At 38.3% G+C, this 21,623-nt stretch overlaps 1 protein-coding gene across 1 annotated transcript in view; it reads left to right on the top strand.

Annotated features, from left to right (window-relative positions):
* Nucleotides 1-2,367: 2,367 nt before the first annotated feature.
* The window catches only part of ESR2 (estrogen receptor 2 (ER beta)), a 42,431-nt gene continuing 23,175 nt past the window's right edge, over nucleotides 2,368-21,623 (top strand). Inside the window, exons 1-3 of the mRNA XM_010584144.1 lie at nucleotides 2,368-2,504; nucleotides 12,940-13,412; nucleotides 19,875-20,050. Coding sequence (XP_010582446.1) covers nucleotides 12,979-13,412; nucleotides 19,875-20,050 — 610 coding nt within the window. The 5' untranslated portion in view covers nucleotides 2,368-2,504; nucleotides 12,940-12,978. The remainder of the gene's footprint in view (nucleotides 2,505-12,939; nucleotides 13,413-19,874; nucleotides 20,051-21,623) is intronic.

Genomic DNA, 21,623 nt, shown 5'->3' on the forward strand with positions numbered 1-21,623 from the left:
CATGTCTGCTAGACAGGTGCTGCTCCAGTTACAAATTGCTGTAGCTCAGAGTCTAATCATCCCTTTCTATGCATGGAAACTCCTGTCTTGATGCTCACTCCCCCAAAAATCTATGAGGAAAATACATTAATTAAAGGCCTTCTCACTTTATATTGTTTTAGGAAACATTAACATAACATTATATATATAAAAGAGAGCGAAGAGAACTTGACTTATTTTTCTTTGCTGCCAATCTGTTCCTGATCGTTTATCTAGTTACTCTTTATTCCATGTGGTTATCTAATAGATAAAATCCTTAATACACTCTTAATTTGCCTTGATTGGAGGTTTTTGTTTATATTGCCACAACAGCTGTGGCTCCTAATTGAGAGAAGATCTGAATGGAGAGGAAAGATGCAATCCACAGGTAACTACTTAATGCTGCTCCTGATGCTTATTTGGTATCCATAGTCCTTGTTCCCTTTTCCCCTCTTAGATCTGCATTTTGTGGACATTTCTGCAGACGTGTACATGTATTATTCTAATCTTAGTCAGGGCTGTCTGCCAGGCAGAACATGTACATTAGCTCTTAGATATGACTGGGGCAGCACATCTTGAAGTTATTGAAGACAGTCATATACAGAACAGCTTTCTTCTGCAGAAACCTGGTGTGCTGTAATGTGACTAATGACAGGGTCTGCTGTAGTTTCTGGTAGGTTTACCCCCAAAAAGGTGGGTGTCTGTTTTACTAGTTCACTTCCCCCAGATTTCATGGGGAGAAGACAGCCATAAGGAGCTCTTGACCCCACTGATGTCCTCACAAGACTAACTTCTGCTGACAGTGTCTCCTCTGTCCTTCCTTGTTTTGAAAGTTTTTGCCATTCATTTATGGAAAATAAGGGGCCCTTTAGCAGTAGAGTCTCTATTGCTGTCTTGATAAAGGGGCAGGAGGACAGCTGCTAAAAATAAGAACTTTGGCAAGGGTCAGCTGTTTAGAGTAAAGGGACTTCCAGGATCAGAGCCTGGCACAGATGGTTTCGGGGCTATGCCAGGATGTGAGGGGAAAGTGGCCCTTGTACGTGCGAACAACTAAGGTGCACTTCTGTAGTATTTCGCTGTAAACCTTCATGTTCCTATCCCATTAGTACCGAGGATGGTAGGGAACATGACCTTGCCCTTAAACAGTGTTTAAGGGTTACCACAGGCACAAATAGGATTGGATGGACACAGGTCCAACTTCATATAAGAGCTAATCATCAAAAAGTGCTGGCAGTAGGGATTTAAATCCCCTGTAGCTTGCAAAAGGATTTATCTGTTAAAACAAAAGGAATTTCAGATTAAAAGCAGCTGTGTTTGGACCTGCAACATAGTAATAAGAGGAGATGGTGAGGCTCAAGGAAAAGAACATTAGAAACAAGGTAGAAAAGCAAAATCTGATGCTGAGAAAAATTGCATTAGCATAAAGTAATTATGGGAATGGATGACTGAGTGGATAGTAATACTACCTTGGTTTGGTTCTGGCTGTGCTTGCAGAGAAGCTGTTGATAGCAAAGCGGGCAGGACTAGTTCAGCTGCATGTGTTGACAACAGTTGAATCTCCTCACTCAGATAAGAGATTTCAGAAGGTTGTGTAGACTTGGAGGTATTTTGGGGTCTAAAATGCAAGAATGAATAACATGAGGCTTTATCTAAGCAAATTTACAAGCATGTCAGCTTCCCTAGAGTAAATGAGGTTAATGCTGTGCAATTAATCAAGCATTTTGAAAGCAATCCCAATGTATAATTGAGAATTGGACCTTGCTGCATGTCTTCAAATTTATTTATTTTTTACTATTAACTTGGTAAAATAAAGATATTACCTTAAATGACTTCCAGTTAATTTGCTTTGTTTGAAAAAGGAATGTAGTCACATAAAAAAAAATAAATCCCCCCTTGTCTGTGTTTATGCATCTGGTGTTTAAAAACAATGCCAAAAAGTAGTTTATTAATTATATTGCCCCAAATGTCTAAGATGAGAACATTGCTGGTTCAGAGCAAATGTGAATTGTTTCAGGTTTTCCTGCAACAAAGATATAAAAAGTTTGATTTACCTTTTTAAAATCTCAGTATTTGCTTCCAGAATTACTGGTTAGTTCATCATTCATGTTTCTGTGCTAAATGTGAGAATGCTTGGCTTGTAAAATGATTCAGTCATGTAAGAGCTTTAACTGCAGCGAACGACAAATTCAGAAGCTTGTTATGTCAGAAAGGAGGAGGAGGAACTTCTGTTTAGGTCTTGCCTTCACAGGGAAAGGAAACACTGATAGTATCTGTGTAATCTTGCACTGATGAGCGGGCATCACATTGCTTTGAAAAGATTCATATTTGAGATCTGATGACTAAGTGGTGGTGGGCACAGCTGCTTTAGAATCAGAGATAAAGGAAAGAAGGAAAACAAATCCAGAATTGCTATGTGAAAACCTTGTTGACATATAATGCTGTCAGAACATTTATAAAGAGCAGAAACCCTATTCAGTGTCAATCAGGTACGTGCTATATTAAATGAAATATTTATTATTTTAAATGTTGACAAAGCTCTGCAATTGATAGCCTCTGGATTTATGAACAATAACCTCTATAAGTGAAATGAGATAGTTAAATTATCAAGAGTTTTGTTTTGGTTCCAGTGCACATTTGTTCTTAAAGTCTAAAAGTATATGCAGATTAAATGATCTTTCAACAGGTTTGTGTTTTAAAAATTCTTTGAGGATTCAGACAAAATTGTGGAAGTTTGCTGTATTTTAGGACTTTGGCTTAAGAATCTAATTAGAATAGGATTGCTGCACTAAAGGCAGAAGGAGTATTTTTGAACATACATTAGGGGTTTATGTTTTTGGAAAACTGCACAAATGAATATGCTAAGAAAAGGCAAAAGCCACTTCTTAGCATCAGAGTATTTTTTAGGACCTGATCCAAAGCAAATTGGAGTTATTGGAAGTTTCCTCATTGACTTGACTGGACTTTGGATCAGGCTTTTCAAATTCCAGGTCTCATACTGATAAATGTCTCAGGTTTAGTTCTTACAGTTTCTGTGTCTACGTAGTTTTCCCGTATTAAAGTTGGTGATAGAGGTTTACATTCTTTTAATGAGAACTTCAGTTTTGAAAAGGATCTTCCTAATTAGACAACAAGATACAAGCCTGTTTCTTAAGTTTGCTTTTGGCAATGCTAGAAGGTATATTTCACAATAACTAAGGATTGGACAGCATGTGTGTAAATCTTCATCAAACACATCAGAACCTCTGCCTGAACGCTAGTAAAGACTTTTGGCTAGCAATTACAAGAATGATCTGGTCTTTTTATCTTGGAGGCTTTATAAGTGAAGTTTTATTAGAGAAAATAAATTTCAATCTGGAGAGAGGATGGAATAAACAGCAAATTATGCAATTCAGACCTTGGAATGGCTGGTCATATGGAGAATGATGCACAATTACCATTTATGTGCAGAGAAAGTCTTGATATGAGTTGCATGAGAAACCGCTTTTGAACATAAAGTCATTTAGCATTTGATTCTGATGTGCTGAGTATTACCAACAATCTGTTTCCTCATCCATATCCTTGAAATTCCTTGCTCATCTGTTGTCCCCGCAAGAGGGGGAGAAATCTAAGACCAAAGTATGGTGCCTTTACTGAAGCAGTAAATACATTTGTATTTCTAATTTAAAGCTTTAGAACTTTTATTTGCTATTTCAGAACTTTATCAAAATTCCTCTTTATGTTTGTGAACAAAGTTTAAACATAGAATCACCCCTCTGTCACTATCATCCTTTTTGCTTTCCTTTCTTAACTTTCCTGTATCTTTTTAAATAAGATGTAACGTACATTTTACAGACACAGTGGCTGTAACGCAGTGTTAGAGGAAGACAGCTGTAGTGTCTCCATTCTCAGACTGGTAACTGTGTATGTATGTGTGTGAGTGAAGAGTTCACCTTCCTCGGACTTTTAAAGGAGAAATAACAATAAAAATCTTAGACCTGAAAGGATGGACTAAATCTGAGGTTGCTTTACAGTCAATCATCTCTTAAGTGCTGTAAATTATGAGAATCAGTTAACGGAGCTTCAAGTATTGCTGGAGAAAGTACAATCACAAAAATTAGTTTATATCCCAGTGAACTTATTTGTTGGTAACCTGATAAACTTAAAATATCATAGGAAGAAAATACTCATAGTTTTGGAGATGATCTTAAAATGTTGCAATTGCAGAATTACCTTTAATAAGTCAGCCACTGTGAGTGTCTATGATGATATTCTGATAAGGAATAGATTCAAATGTATTAATTAAAAACACTATGAAGCCATCTTAATTTATGATCTCTTTAAATACACTTAGTTTTAGTTCTGGTTCTTGAATATTGACTTAAAGGTGCAAGTAGCAGAGAACTTACAGTGAAAAGGGATGGTGATCCAGGGGGCTGAATAGATTTTTATATCCACTATGCTATTGTGCTCTTCTTCAGTTATCTGAAACGTGCTTTTGCTAGCAGCAAGAAATATTCACGTAGAAGACTTTGCTGGTCCATTCCTCCAGAGACAGGAAATATGAAGCTCAGAGAACAGAAATCCCAGAATCATTTCTCTGATTTCATTTTAATATTAGGACATTCAAGTTTTTTCTTGATTAATACATTAGACAAATGGCCACCTGTGTGAATCAACAAGAAAATTCTGACTACTCAGTTGAGACAGGATTTTACCCACAGGTTAATGATGAGACAAATCTAGAACAGCTTTTTTTGTTTACGGGACTAAAATGTATACACAAACTTTTGTTACCTGTGGATGATGTTAAACATATCTGATCTGGGATTTCATGTGACATTATAACTGTTTCATAGCTTGAAAGGCAAGAATAAGCAATACCTTGGTTTCTGTGTTATTTCAGTGAATTAGTGATTGTGACGGAAAGTTATGGCATAGTTATTAATTTATCAGGTAGTTGTAAGCCTTTTAAGTCATCAGAATCAGATATCAAATAACTACATTGCAAAAACTTTTTTTAAAAGAAGTTAGAATAAAATTGCAGGGGCAAAAATATTTAGTCTTGAATTTTCTGTTAATGTGAAGATGCATAGCAAAATGAATACAAGTGAAATAGTATTTTATATAAATTCCAATAAGGAAACAAATTGACTTATAGCTAAAACCAGAAAAGCAGCTAAAACTGTACTGCATTTCATTCATATTCATACAGAATTTCACTTCTATCCAATTATAGAAAAGGTTGTTTATTCAAGTTTTATGACTAAAAAGACAAAAGATTGCATTGTGCAGTAAAACGTAAGGCAACCATGCATTAGGTAAGGCATCCATGTATTTATGAAGTGTGTCGTTCGGATACTGAGTAGAGCAAGATGCAAACTGGACGCTCCTTGCTCACATAGTCACACAAACGAAGTAAATCTCTCAGTGTCTCCCAAAGCACAGTTCAACTCTGCAGCTTTAGTGGCTGCCTGAGTGGCAGTGATGAAAAAGGCATCTTGCACGTGGCATGTTTTTCTTGGACAGACACAATAAGCTGTCTTGAAACCAATGCTGACAAGTGCTCTTGGTTGAAGAGGCTTTGGGCTCGTTGCTTAATAAGACCACTAGTGAAACAGATTCTTGCTACACAAATTAATCCTACAGCATAAATAATTTGCATAGTAAAGAGACTGTCTGGAAAAAACACAGTAAGTAAGATTGTTTTATTTGGGGGAGGAGAGAGTGGAATAAGGGATATTGCACATGGGTCTGACAGGAAAAGGTGTCTGGCTTTTTCTCCACTCTTCAGGTCATGCAGATCTGAAAAAAATATTCCCTGACAGCATGTTTGAAAGGAAAGTTTTCTTATGCCAATGGCAGCTATGGTTATCACCATTGCTTCTCAGCCTCATAAAGCAAGAGGTCAGTTGAGGAGCCTGAGGCATGGCATGCTCAAGGGAACAGCCAATGCATCGTGTCTGCTTAGCCAGGAGAAATTAAATCCTGCATTCACTGACATACATGCCAAACAGAAACTCCCACCCTGCATTTTGGAGCTGTGCAGGTCAGATCCTTGGGTGGTATAGCATGTGCTGCAGAAATAAATTCGTTCATGTCATTTTGGGATATGTCCTGTTTGTCTACCCACCTATCTAATATGGTTGCCTCTAGATTGCCAGAGGGTCTAGGTTTTAGGGGCAGTTCTGACCTTACTCTATCGTCCATTGGCCAAAGGGCTCTTAATCCCATCACAGGTTTTTATGCCTAGTGATGGACAGCTGCTGCCAGGGAAAATCTCTCACCTTTGCTTTCCTCCGAAAGCAAGACAGACATTCTCTCCCTGAGAGAATAGGAAGTTTCAATTCCTATTGCCCGATTTACTTGTTTTTCTTCACATATTGACTTCCCCCCCACCCCGCTTTTCTCTCTCAAATTTCTGTCTGGCATGAGTGCATTGCTGCTGGCACTGCTCTGTGTGCCTGCTGTATATCCTTACAGACTTGCGTGGGGGAAGTGCTGTGAGAACAGGCAATAAATGCAGTGGTGTTTTCAGTCCCCAATTTATTTATTTCTAATACAGGAGACTTTGAATTGTTATAAGAGTAAACAGAAGGAACTTGACTTGGATCAGAGAATCTCAGCCCCTGTGCCAGCTCATGTCTACACCATGCCAGTAACTAAGAGACAGTTATTCAGTAACCTTCCAAGCTGTGTAAAAGTCCTACTGGGCAAAATGAGGCTATTTATCCATATATATTTGCTCTTTTTGATGCCAGATGATTGAGCATGGCACTCTGTTTCTCAGCAGAGTCATACAAATTAAAGATGTCCCTCAGTACAGGCTTTTCTAATGACTAGAAAGTAATGGGGTGGAGGAAGGCTCCTATACACTCGTTCTAGGGCACTGTCGTTAAGGGAGAAATGGTGATTGAAGGAATTAATTCCTCCTGGATCCAAGGAACTGGTGTATTCCCTGCTGTTGGCAAAGAGTTATGTTCTGATTATCAAACCAAAAATTAGCTTCTCAAAATTAACTTCCTAAGAATTAGCTTAATTAATTAGTGTGTGCTGAGAGACCCAAGTGTGTTTCAGAGATGCTGGATACATATGCACATCCCAGCTCCACGAAAATCTGAGTCCCGGGTGTAGGCCAGCCTGTACCACTCTTCCCTGCCCTTCCTTGCATCAGAGGGAGATGCTCTCATTTAGTAATAAAGTTCTTATTGGACAAGGGTGATATTCTGTGTACTGACTTCTGCCATGATACTGCTGTGGATTGAAGTGTGATTAAAAAGTCTTCTGATATATCCTTGTAATTGCTACTTGCGTAATAGTTTTAATAGATGTTTCTTTTCTAATGGAACATGCTAGAATTTTCACACTGAAATTCAAGGGGGGTTTTTTTGATGGAATATGTACTGAGTGTCCACATTGAATTTGAAGTAATGACATGTAGAGTAAAGGAGCTGAAGTCTCTCAGTTTGCATTTCTGTTCTTGAGCAGGACTGTGGCATTCCATTTCTGGTCTCTGGATCCTTAAGTCTATGAAATGTATGTAAGAAATGCAAATCATAGAAAGCTTAAATCCATTCTGAGGTCTGATAACATTTGAAGGATCTACAAATTGAAAGGCTAAAAACTGCTGTAGTCAATCTTAACTCTAGTTTGAATTAAGATCTGAAAATCTTTTCCAATTGTCTGCATACCTTCTAGTGAACTAATCCCGTTTCAGTATATGCAAGACAGCTGTTTTCAGGTACTATGAAGTGTTAAATGCTGGTTGTCTTTGGACAAGACCCGCAGCTCTTACCTTTTTGAGCAAAGTTGACAAGGTGGCCAGTGTCCAGGGTATTTAATGATCTTTTGATATGATTCACTCTTTCCAGCACAGGTAAAATGGAATTTCCTCTGCTATGAATGCCTCCAGTAGTGGATGAACATAATCATAAAAAAATTCTGCTGGGAAGGGATATCTGGAAAGCAACTAACCCAGCATCCTGCTCAAAGTGAGGTCAGGTTGCTCAGAGCCTTCTTCAGTCAAGTTTTTTTTTATATCTCCAAAGACAGAGATTTCACAGTCTTTCTGGATATCCTGTTCCTGTACTTAATTCTCACTGTGGAGAATTTTTTCATATGTCCAACTGGAATTTCCCCTTGCACTGACTTATGACTGTAATCTCTTGTCCTGGCTTGTGCGCTTTTTCTCAGAAGTCTGGCTTTGTTGTCTTTGTAACTTCACTTCAGAAAGTAGAAGACTGCAGTTAGACCATCCTGCAGTCTTGTGTTCCTCTGGTGGAACAAACCCAGTTCCCTTGGTGCCACCATGTATGTCATATGCATCGAGCCCAGGAATATATTTATGAATGTTTAGAATAACCTAGAAGTTCTTAGTGTCCTCAATAACACAAAGGCTAAGATAGGCCAAAGAGAGTGCTCGTTTTGCTTAAGCATTTTGAAGTATTCTTGCCCATGTGCTTTTAATCTGCAATATTTTCTTCAGAGGAGGTCCTGATCTCATTGAGAACAGGCCATTAATTTTGCAGGAATGAGTACAACATCTGAGGTCTGGACAGATAGCTTTATTTTCATTTTGCTTCCCCATCTGTCCCCTACTTGTTGCATCTAGTCCTTCTCAGGTAATAATAAACTTGTTTACTTATATGCCTTCTGTTGGCAGTATCTGGCACTGCTGTGTTTAATGAGTAATAAGTTTTTCACAAAACTTGAAGCACAAGTGCCATTTTATGCATCAAGAATGATTTTCCTTTAATGATTCGTTTTTGAGAAAATTATTCAGTTCATTGTTGTGGTGAGTTGTGTAAAGTTTAACTTAGCAGAATATTAATAGAACGCTTTGCAAGATGACTGAGGGCTTTAGGCTGTGGGGTAGTGGGATGCATGCTTGCTGAATCACCTCTATTAAAATGAGAGGAAGAATGATTGCACTTTAGTTTAAGCCTAGCAGAGAAAAAGGTCGTCTTAATTCTCTATTCCAAAAAAGTCTTTGCTCAAAATATATGCCTTGCCTATAAAATTCTATGTATGTTGTAGTGTTATGTTGATGAAATGGTGCCTGAGAACGTACATCACTATTGCTTTTTGCAGACTGTTGTGTTTTTCTAAGAAAAGCTATTGTATTATGTTTCCAAGCAGGCTCTAAAACATGGCAGGCTGCCCTCTCTACATATTTTTTCCCCTTTCCAAAACTAAAAATAAAAATAAAAAATAAAAAAAATTATTTATTTCATACAAGGCTTTTAAAAAGATATTTGGTATAGATAATGTGCAATAACTGGCTTCTGAGTTTGTTCAAATAGGTCAGATGGCTTAATTATTTACCCATGTGTCTGTTTGACTATGACATCTAAACTAGTTGTTGTGCCTGATCTGGTGTGTCTTGCATGGTGACTCTCAAGATACATCGAGTTCAATATGTAGAGCTGTTTAAGGGCCAGAAACCTAATATTTTTTTGTGGAGAACATTGATAACATCACATTTTTGTTCCTACATCCTCATGGACAGTGGTGTCATCCTCTGTGTACTGGAGCCAATGGAACATTTTCTCTTATGCTAGATGTGAACCCTGCCCTTAGTGACTTAGATTTGTGAATGGTAAGTGTTACTCAAGGAATTGGACAAAATGGCTGTTTACTTAATAATGGCATTTCAGTTGTTGAGTATCTTGCTAAGCTACATTGACCTCAGTGGACTGAAACATTTGTGGTCTCTCAGAAGACTGTAGTATAAATGAACAGATACCTGTTTTGTTTCTGTGTCTGGTACAGATCTAGTGCAGTGCTGATAGATTAGATCTAAATAATGTACTTTAAAATTGAATCTTGCTTTAAAATCTTTCTTCAGAGAAGGAGGAGATGTTGGAATGGGAGTTCACTTTATGTAGGAGTTTGTTTCTGTTTAATGAATGGTGCTTAAGATATGACGATATTATAGCAGGATGGAAAAAATTTATTAGCCTGTTGCACTACTTATTGTAATCCTTGGCTTCAATGTGGTCGTGCTTCCTTCTGAGGTATTGGTGTTACTGGAGTTTGTTTTCTCTAGCCTTAAATCTGAAGATCTGGTTCCCTGAATCTGCAGTCCTTCTTTAACTTCACAGTCCAGCAGTCAGTTTTTAGGACCTTCTGAGCAATACTGGATAATTTCAGCAGCTTCACTTTATTTTTGAGGTTCTGAGCTTCCCATTCTAAATTCTCTAGGTATAAGGAAATGTGAAAAACGTGATCTCATGTAGATCCATAGTCTACTGTGGTTAAACTATTTCTGTGACCCAAGTTAATTATCTTAAGCCAATGCTGTTATTTTTTCACTATATTGCAGTCTGCTGAAGACCATGAGTACAGTTTTCTTTAGTGTCCTGGAACCCAGAGTCCCTTCTCTTGTAAATAAGTCATGAGCAGTTGTGTTTTTCAGGAAGGCTGTACTGACTTTACATGCTCTCGTGGCTCCTCCCTCTAAACCAAACTTCACTCTTTCTTCTCATAACTTCTGTGTATGTTTCTAAATACTCTGTGTTGCCCTTTGGAGAGAATATATCCTTCTGCTAAACAGCCAGTTTTCCTGCATACTACTCTACTGGGTTACCTGTCCAGAAAAACATGACTTAAAACTCAGCTGATTTCAGTTCATGAAACGGTGTAGTACCAGCTCTGTGTTGTCTCTGCTTCTACAGTGTACGTGCATCTGTTTTTCAAATGTCTGAGGGAGACTACACAACCAGTTGCCTGCTGTAAAAACTATCGAAGTATTATACCAGAATGTCTCTAGCTGACTACAACAGAGGTGTAATGCCCTTCAGGTCCCTCTCTCGGAAGGGTTTGGGGTTACCCTGCGCTGTATGCCCTTTGCAGGGAAGCAGATGGATGCAGTTAGGGCAGTCAGCTCTTGCTGGACGTTCCAGATGCTTCTGCAGAGTGTCCATGCACACCCTGAATATGTGCAGCCTCTAAGATTGCAAATAGTATACAGCTTTACCCACGCAGAAGCTTTAAATGCATTTTGAATTCAGTGTGCTCACAGGGCCCATTTGTAGTAACCACTGAAAATAGTCTTAAGATGATGTCTTAGTTCCATCATTTGCTGCTTAAAAATTATTTGGGATACATGCTCCATAATCTGGGAGTGAAAGTGCCTTTGAGATTTTCAGTGCTTTTTGCAGTGAAAATTGATGCTTGGCTTCTCTTAGAGCAGATCATGAAGCATGTGGCTGGGGCAAATGAAGCGTGTAGATTGTGTGAGGAGTGGGTCAGATTCTCTTGCTTTGGGTGGATCGGAGTGCCAGTGCAACAACTGCTGGACATAAACAGCTGCTGAGATATCTCATTTTCCTGTTTCCCACAAAGGAAAAAACAGCAGCTGGGACAGAAGCGCCTGAGATGATTTAAGTGAGTTCCTGGTTATTTCTACTAATATCTTCAGTTTCATCAACAGAGTGCAAAGTGAGAAGGACGGACCCTAAACTATCCATTTTATTAAAAAAGACTATTTCTTACATCTTTTTGTTAATGCTTCTACCCTCAGTCCTGGCCCTAGAGGAGAAAAAAGTGTCAATGCCCCAAGATGGCATACTAGAAATGCTATCTGGCTGAGAATTTGGGGGGCAGGGAGGTTGCTGGTACTTCAGGAAACCTGTGTTTGAATCTTCCTCATCTTGCTTTATGGTCACGTGAGGTCAAAAAAGGTAAGAATATTTAGCATCAATACTTTGGCCACTTCTTGAGTAGCAAAGCTCGGGTTCATTTTTTATTTATCCCATGATTTTTCATGTTAAGATCTTATTACCATCCGTAAAAGTACACTACAATATCAGTTCTGGGGGCTGGAACTTGCTATTTTGGAAACAAAATTGTTTTGGATTGCAAGCTATAAGAGGGCTGCGTGTCTGTCTTCAAAGCTGGAATGAATTGCAGATGAAACTCTCAGTGAAGAATAAAAAAGAAGTATTTTTAAATGCTACTGTAAAAGTAATGCTTCCAGGACAGGGGTTTTGTCTTAGAAGGATGGTTTTGGCGGGCTTTTTTCTTTTCAAAATTTCCCCCCCCTTAAATAATGTGGTTATACCTAAATCTGGCAAAGAGTATTTACTATGGGCAAATTCAGGTCTCTGTTTTGATAGTTGATTCAGACGGGATGAAGGATGGAGAGTAGTTGGAATGGGGATGGAGAGTGGCAGGAAATTATAAAACTTCTAGACCTTACGAAATCGCTCCAGTTCTGATGTTGTCAGCTTTGGAAATACCTGCATTTTGTGACTTCTACTTTTATAAAGGCTCTGTTCAGAGGTGCCGTATCCAGGGACCTCTCAGTGATGAAGTTGCTTTGCTTACTGACATCCATTACATGTCTTCCTCCTCTGTGGAGAGGGATGTGCAGTGGAGTTCTGGTTTTGGAAGGTAAAGGAGACGTATATGTGTGTGTTTGTGTGCTTTCAAAATACCTGCTGTTACATGTTTGTGTTGATAAAGGGAAGGCTGAAGTAGTACACTTTTAGCAGGAACAGGAGGTGGTGAGTTTTTATGAAGAGAATTGATTTCTCAGGGCACTCACTCCATAGTTGTGGGCCATAGGGTAATTTTGCCTCTGACATAAAGCAGTTTTACCCTGGTTGTAAGGAGTTACTTTTGTTAAGATCCAAGTTGTCACCTGCATCTTTTTTCAGACTTCAAGTGATTTATTTGGGTTTTTTTCATTATTTTTTAAGGGAGTCTGAACTCAGCAAGTGTCTTAGCCTTTATTTTTAAGGAAGTTCAAGAATGCTTTCTTTTCCTTAGAGGTAGTAAATTTGAACATTGACTGTTTAAGTGCATTTGGTATGAAATCTGTTTTAATAAGATATTTTTATATTTTCTGTCTTACTGTTTCCTTTTTTCTTTTCTAGAAAAGATTTAATACAGAACTTTCTTACTTTTTAATTCACCTTTTTTTATACTTTACCATCTTAGGATGAATATTTAAACAACAGTCTTCAGTCTTGCTTCAAAATGTCCCTGTGTGCATCTTCTCACAAGGACTTTTCTCAGTTGCTGCCACTTCAGGATATTGGATGCAATAAAACAGAAATTAAAAGCTCACCCGCTGGTATCATCTCTCCAGTTCCCTACAGCTGTAATCAGTCCACATTGACAGCAGAACACAGTCCAGTCTATGTTCCCTCATCTTACGTGGAAAACAGACATGAATATTCTGCAATGGCATTCTGCAGTCCTGCAATGATGAGTTACAACATTACCAGCCATTTTGGTGATTCAGAGAGTGCATCTGTGAGGCAAGCATCAAGCCCCAATGCATTATGGTCTGGTCCTGGCCATGTCTCCCCCCTGACACTGCATTGTCAGTCATCACTTCTGTATGCAGAGCAGCCAAAGAGTCCGTGGTACGAAGCAAGACCGATGGAGCCAGTGCTACCTCTGACCCGGTCAGTACTACTCATTTCTTTAAAACTTTGTTGAAAATTATTTACAGTTTCTTTAGTTCTTTTAAGTCTTTTCTTTTTACATTTGACTTCTCTGTGTCAGCGTCTCTGAAAAACAAAGAAAACCAAAAATCCTTCACCAAACACCAAAGCAGTCCTGGGTTTTGTGGGTTTTTTTTAGTGGAAGTGCTGAAACAGGATTTCTTTTTCAATAGCTCATTAGAGAGCTACACACTGACACAAAGCACTACAAATGCCTTCAATGTGGGAACTGTTTACTGTATAAACAACAGTTCAAGACTGCTGGGTACTACTCTGTGTAATAAAAACAAATTTTGCTCTGGCAAATTTAAGTCCTTTGAGTGAAAGAAGTAAAGGTTCATTCTTTTTTCTTTTTCATACAATATTGTTTGAATTCCATTTTATCTGGCTGGGGGTTTTTTGGTTTTTTTTAACTCCATCTAATAGTTGTGAAGACCTTTCATGAACTTAGAATTCAAGGGAAATGTTATCTTTGTTTTTTGGTTTTAGTATTAACAGTCATGCAGCAGCATGCATCGTGTTCAAAAGGGTGCTGCTACTGAAAAAGTCTGACGTTTCTGTTGCTGTTCTCAACTGACTTTATGAAGGCGCTGTGAACAGCAGATTCACAGGCTAAATTTTCAGCTGTAAAGAAACTGTATTTGCAAAAACATGTTCCCATTCTGCACATTTACTCATATTACAAACCATAAGCAGTGTGTAGATCATCACTTGATGAAATTACTCTATTCACGGGCACAACAGCTGTTGGATGGATAAAAGCTCAGGGTGTTGCAGGTGCTGTTCCCATTTTAGCAGCTGTATGTTTATTTATAGGGTTCCTTATCTAACTTCAGCAGTCATTGTCGGTATGAAAAGTAGTGTGTCCTGGAAACAGTTTTAGTTCAATTGTTAATAAAGGATTTGTGCTGGTTTTGAGGCTACCCACATTCCTTCTGCAATGGGTGGGCCTTATGTTGACTGCACAGGGCTAAGGCGTGAGATCTATGTCTACTTCAGACTTGTAGGCTGCACAGATCTTCAGCCCGGCCACCTGATTAGTCTCTATTTGGAGTCAGCAGAAAGTAGCAGGCAGTTCTGGAGTGCAAATCTATGTTAAGTGTAGGTGTGTCGGTTGGGTTGGAAGAGGCCACGTGGGAAGCGCTTTTGTAGAGAAGTCCCCAAGGAGGTCTAATGCGGATAGGGTTAGCAACAACACTCTTCCTGCTTTGGTTAATGTCTCAAAACTTTGACAGCCCTGGGAAGGCTGCCGTAGGTTAGTGTTTGAAGCTGTCCTGATGATGGGACAGCAGCTGGAATAAGCCAAAAGCAAGAGCACCCCATCTGATGCTCCGCAGTGTGCTCTCTACATAGACAGAAGGGAAGCCAAACCTGCTACACCGAAGTTTAAGTAAATAAGTCTTCTGCCATTTGTATAGATTCCTATGGACATTGCTCTTGTAGCTGATGATGACCTAACTTAAAGAGGAGAAATCAATGAAATCTGGAGTCTAAATTTATGGATAACCTTTATCGTTCAGCAGCAAGTAACTATTGTGTTGCTTGGTAGCTGGACCTTCTCAGTGGTTCGTTTGGCTCAGTATGATGCATTGTAACCCCCCATTTGTGTACAGAAGTTGTAAAAAAAGGAAAAAATTAATTTCATATGGAAACACAAAAAACAAGAGCTGTAATTCCCTTATTGTGGATATCTGTCTTGAAATAAAGCTGTGAAGAAAAAAAAAAAGCCCTGTGTTTCCTTTTGCTTTATCCTTTGGTGAGCTCTTAAATTAATGTCGTGAACATTATATTTATTGCCATGGGAACAATGACTGTGACACTACAGATTTGTAGATTATTCCTTGAAGGAAGAGTTCTTGGGACTGAAACTTAAAGGAATAGCTCTGGGGGAAGGGAGAGACTAATGCTGTAAAGTGTAAGTAATTTTAAATGGCGTTGTAGTTTGAGAAAAGGGATTTTGACTGAAAGATGATTAAGAAAGCATTACTACATATTTAGGCCTGTTACATAGTTTATCTTACCTTTCAAAAGGAAGCAAGAGTCTCACCATGAGAGGACTCTATCTTCCCTGGGTGTAAATTTCCATTAGCAATAGCTAAACTAACACGGTCCACATTAGTTTAGAGCTAAAGCTGATCATTGTGTAATTTGGATCTCTTTGTAGATCAGCTTAAAATAAGGAACCTGGATTCTTGGCATTCCCTTTCCTTACAAATAGGTTCATTATATGAATACAGAAGGAATTTATTTAACTTTGCTAAATGCAAATGTTATGCAGTGTAGTGGTACTTTGCACCAATAGTACAACAAAAATGAATTGTATTCCATGTAAAAATAGATGTGAATTTTTAGAGTTCCATTTTTTTTGTACAAAATGGCAATAATTTGGTGATAAAGACTGCTATATTTATTTGCATTATAGGTCCTGTACCTAGTGAAGACAATAGAAATAGTCTCATAAATTTTGTTGGTACAGGATCACTCAATTTATATTACAATGATATGAAGAGAAAAGGAATGTGGCAGTGTAATTATATTCTATTTAAAAGTAGTCTGAAATTTATTTCTGTCTCTATCCTCTAAATAAAAGGATTTTAATTAAAGAAACAAAAGGTTTATTTTCAAAATGATCAGATACATTACTTTCTAAAAAGTATTAGGAAACTTTAATGAAGATGCCAGAGTGATGTTTCTGGAACTTAGTTTGTTCTTCCTACTATTTTCCTTGTGCTTCTGACTAATTGCAGGTAGAGCATGTAAGTAAAGGCTTTTGGGTACACAGGCTAGCAATGCTTGCTTAATTAGAAATTATTTAGTAACTTTGCCTTGTTCACTGTGTGCTAATATCATATTTATACATTGCTTAAACTCTGTTCTGAAGCCATAATTATTTGTGTTATTCTCCTATGCTTTTTTTATTGTGCTCATTCTGTAGAGCACTTAAACATATCTTGAAGCCTCTTTGAGGTGATGGGTTGGCATCTCCATTTTATGATGGAATATTTACAGAGATTAAGCAAAAATATCTCTCAATTTTAAGATACCTATGACGTGTTTTTCAGCACATTAATCAATGTTTGGAGCATACCAGAACATGTGCTTTGGAGATATAAATATTGACAGTTTTGTGGCATTAACAATTCCAGAAGTTATAGCGGAGGGAGTCTCTAAAAAATGAGGAAGATAAAGATTGAAAAGTATTCTTCAGCTGATTTTTGCCCATCATCTTGCACACATTCTGGGACAGAAAGGAAGAGCCTTCTTCATCCTACAGCTTAGGGTTGTATGAGATTGAATTATCTCCAGGCACTGAAAGAGCCAGTGGCCTATGGGAGGGAAGCATTATAAGAAATTATAAAATCTGGACTATTAATTTTTGACTTAATGGATTTTTCTTATTTTCTCAGTGTTTTTTTTCTCTCTTTCTTTTTATAATGTACAATAGTTTAGATTTTAAAAAAAACTGACAGACAACAAATGCAATGAACAAATCTTGCTACTTTCTAGGTCAAATCCTTGACACACTTTTTCATTTTTAAGAAAAAGTTGAATTCAAGTTCAAGTTTTCCAGGTGTGGCATATGCATCAAACACTTGCTGTGGCAAAGCTAGAGGTAACTAGGAGACACGATAGATACTGAATAACCTGAATAGTCTTGCTAATTCCTTCTCCTTTAGGGTAACCATCTTGTCACTGTTGAGGACTAGTAGGAAACCACCGACTTGTTACCTCCAAAAAAATCTTAATTCTTTTTGTGGAAACATAATGTCTCTATATAGCAACCATGACCATAAAATAGAGACGAGTATTAAGAGATGTAAAGCCATAAATCTTGTCCATGTGGTTCCTTGGTAGCAGCCAGGGTACATGTCCCATTTTCCTGCATCCTTTGGTGCAGGAGCTTTGTGGGCATCTAGCCAGCTACTGCCAGTTCTTCTGGAGGACCTGGCAGCTCATTCATCTGCGGGCCATACTGGAGCACACCAGTCCCAAGAGCGCTGGGAGGTGGTCTTTAACCATGTGAGGGGCTACCTGCTCCGGTTTGGTGTTTGTGTGGATACGCTATCTGATCACGAGGTTCTCAGGGTAAGGAACGTGTACCTCAAAGCTCTCCATGATTTCCTAGTTCTGTTGTCCTTACAGACAACAGTAACAAAATGATTGGGCTTGAACCTCCTGCTGCACTGCTGCAGCTATTGCAGACGAGCAGATCTGATGCCTATTCAACCTGCGGGAGGAATTCGTTCCAGATTGTTGCTTTGTGTGCAAGCTGCTTGCCACAGTCTGCAGAAGTCACGCAGCTTGCATGTATGCAGGGTGACTGTTGTTAAACTTCTAAGCAGGGAAAGAAAAAGTGGCTTTTTTAAAACACTTGTCATGACTGGAAGGTAAAAACACTCCTCAGTGAGATGTTACGATGCGTGCTTTTACTTTATTTTCATCCATAGTATCTTGGTGCTTTAACGAGGGCAATAAACATCGCTCTCTACAGCATATCAATCAGTCATCGAGATGCTCTCTAGGTGATTTTGATTCTCTTCTGACTCTCACAATTGGATCATGATTCCCAAGTAGAGCTTAAAAATATACCTCTTCTACTAATATGAAATGCCAAACTACTTTTTCTTCCAAATACAAGGGAACAGGAAGGAATAGCAATGCTTTTTCCTCCTTGTGTTAGCAGCATATTAGGTGTGTGTGATCCCCTTTATTCTAGGGGAGAGTTCTCCCACACTGGTCTTCCCAGCATGCCAGAAGGGGAAATAACTTGGTGATTCAGTAATCCATTAATGGATAGGTGTGTGTAATCAAAGACCAGGCTTGTTAAACACCTAAACACCCTTATTTCCTGCAATATCTGAATGAATTAACATTTTTTAAAAGCTTGCAGTAACTTAGTTGTACAATAAACACCTTAATTTTTCTGTTTTGGAATTTGCTCAAAGAACTACCTTTTTGCCTTTTCAGACTTTCTACTAGGAAAATGGAGCATGTTCTCCTCAAATACTTATAAACTTGGTGATATTTATTTGGCATGTGTTTGTCCTTCGCTCCTGTCACGAAACCAGCACAAAGTCTACTTTTAATATGTTAGCTAAAGCCTCTTTGACAGTGCTTTCAGCGTGTTTCTACTGTTCTGTTTAAACTTGTTCTTGTTGGTGAACAGGTTTCTTCTGCCCTGGCAATGTACCCTTGTTCTTTAGAATTCATAAACTCTACTACCTGCTGTCTCATCCCAAGTGATATTTCTTCTCCTCCCTAATCCTGCTGGAAGGTGGGATGAGGAAAGTTCTACAGTTTCTAACTTCTGTCTCTGTGCTTAAGTTTATACCTGTAAGTTGACTATGCAGCTTTCCTTTTGTCAAACTGCTGCTGAGACTTTGCACATGACACTATTTTCTGTCTAGAAATTGTATTGGCCATGAAGGTAAGACATGCTAAAACCACCAAGCAAATGAGGTCCAGAGAAAAAGTACACAATGAATGTGCTTCCTATACCTAAAACACACTTTACTGATAATCTAAGTTCCTTTCCTCTTGGTGTTTGTTTACAGGATCTTGGTGTCAGGAATTGGCTGTTCTTTCATGTTTTTAACCTGTTCTAATTTTAATCCAGTCACTAAGAATAGTTCCAGTAAGTTGAAACTATTTGCAGCACTTCAGGAATGCATATATATTACTAATTTCTATGGAGCAATAATTTTTTTATGCATGAAAGTATTTTATTAATTGTGTTTCTCCATTCTTCTTGTATTCAGGCTTCCTTTTATTTAGCATTAGGGTGATCAACATGGATTGTCACCTCGAATAGAAAACTTTGTCTAACATTGTGAGTTGATCTTGTAGGCTGAGACTCACATCTCAAGATATTTGTCTGCAGCATCTCATTGAATGAATAAAGCCTCATTTAAAGGATGAAATACTTGAGACTACATGTGTATTTCTCTGTCTAGAATTTTGCCTTGCTAGCAGTACAAAGCAACTGCAGCTCTGTTTGTGGTAGTGTTTATCATGTCAGTCTGAGCTGTCTGAGTTTGCATTTTCCATGTGAAGCTTCCCAAAGACAAAGTCCACTTGGTTCACAAATTCCTGGACTTGTACATTTCCAAGAATTCTTCAAGATCCATCAGCATTCCATATGATTTTCCCAGAGTTCATGTGAATGACACATCAGCAGTCCAGTTTTATGCCTTTGAGTATTTTAAAACTTTATAGTCTGTCATCATTGAAAGCTCTGGGATCAGACTATATGCTTTAAATAACCTTATCAGAAAAAGGCTGAAACAGTTTTTCACACTATCCTGTGTTCAGTAATAAGAAGACTCTATAGACAGAGAATAGAAGACAATGAAAAATAATGAAACTATTTGCAATGTAGATTAATTTTTCCTCTTTATAACAGATATTTTTCTTTTCTGTCAGAGAACCGTTAAAAAGAAAAACTAATGGCAATGACTGTACAAGCCCAATTGCAAATAATCCTGGCTCAAAAAGGGATGCCCACTTCTGTGCAGTCTGCAGTGACTATGCTTCAGGATACCACTATGGGGTCTGGTCATGTGAAGGCTGCAAAGCATTCTTTAAAAGAAGCATTCAAGGTAGGAGAATCAGCTTTTGATAACTTTACTCAAATAAGTTGTTTCATGTGATCAGGAGCTGCAGTGGTTGATCTAGTAATGAGTTGATCTAAAATCCTGGTGTATGGTGCTGCATGCTGAAAATAGAGCAACACATGATTTGACTACTTTATCTTTTGGCTCTTATGTTATCAAGATCTGGAAACATTACAAACTGAGCAATTGATTTCTTTAGAGAAGAGGTGGAATACATCGCACGGGAAGGCCCTGCAGCAAAGGCCTCAGTGGGATGGCACTGCAGACCTGTGAATCTGGTTGCAGTTTGTGTCCCAAAGTAGACAGTAATTGTGAATTTGTTATAATAGACACAGTTAGGGTAGGTAACTGGAGACTTTGCTTGCCAGGAACTATCCTTGACAAGAGTATATTGCCTGGAGCTGTTGAGTCCTACACAGTATGTAGGATATAAAAATATGTGTAGCAAGTATTGGGTATAAACCTGATTATTGTTATTTCTCAGCTGTCCACCCCCTAGAGCCTACATTGCAATATTTCTTATTCTGCCAGATCTCCCTATCTAAGCTTTCCACTTCGGTGTTTAAATTCTTAAATATTTGGTATTTAGTTCAAATTTGCTGAGTGGCTGCAATATGAAGTAAATGTAGGTCTCCATCTTTGTTACCACAGCCTACGGGCAGTGACTTATGCACCATATTGCAGCTTTGGACCACTTAATTTCTTTAACCTTGGCTCTAGTTGTGATGTTCTTTGGCCTCTGGGGCCTTTTGGTGGAAACTTAATTGGATTGACATTGGATACTGCGTACGCATACTAACGCAGAAAATCCTGTCATTTTTCAGTTTGTAACGTTCCCTTCCTCTTCAGCACACAAAGCCTTTAGCAATCTTGAGATATTTTCTTTTGGATCAATATGGCAGAGTTGGCGTCACCACTAGAATCAAATTTAATTCAAAACTTGTTTGCCCTTTCAATTTATTGTGCAAGTTCTGCATGGGTGAATAACAATTTCTATAAACTGGTGCAAGTTCTTTTGATTTCTAAAATAATTGAAGAGACCTTTGTCTCCAGTTTGTCACAAATGGAGACTGAATTTGATCTCAAAGTGTTTTCTGTCAGGAAAATTATTTGCCTGCTCTGCATTGCTCACATGTGCTTTGGCCACGAACAAGTTACCCATTGTGGCCTTTTGTACACCTTAATGTATCCTGTCAGGTAACATTTGTTTGTAATTCAAATAAGTGAAAGTAAGTTCTTGGCATAAAACACTACCAAGCACTCAGTTGCAACTGTTGTTATGAAGGATATTGCTTGTAAAAATAAAAAAACCTTCTGGGTCTACCATAGACCAAAATTTTGGGCTAATGCCTGATTAAAATTAGATGGTATGACTGAGTGTGTGGTCTCCTCTGCTTGTCCAAGTTTGTAGTGTAGTATATTTGTCCCACATCTCTGAACATCTGCCTGCAAGCTGAATTATCCCAAGGCCACGGGAGTTTTAAACCATTTCATACTCCTGTGTGCTTGGGTTATAGTGCAACAAAGAGCTTCCTCCTCCTTTCCCCCCATGTTGTGT

Source organism: Haliaeetus leucocephalus, unplaced genomic scaffold (assembly GCF_000737465.1).
Source record: "Haliaeetus leucocephalus isolate CR32 unplaced genomic scaffold, Haliaeetus_leucocephalus-4.0 Scaffold944, whole genome shotgun sequence".
NCBI lineage: Eukaryota > Metazoa > Chordata > Aves > Accipitriformes > Accipitridae > Haliaeetus > Haliaeetus leucocephalus.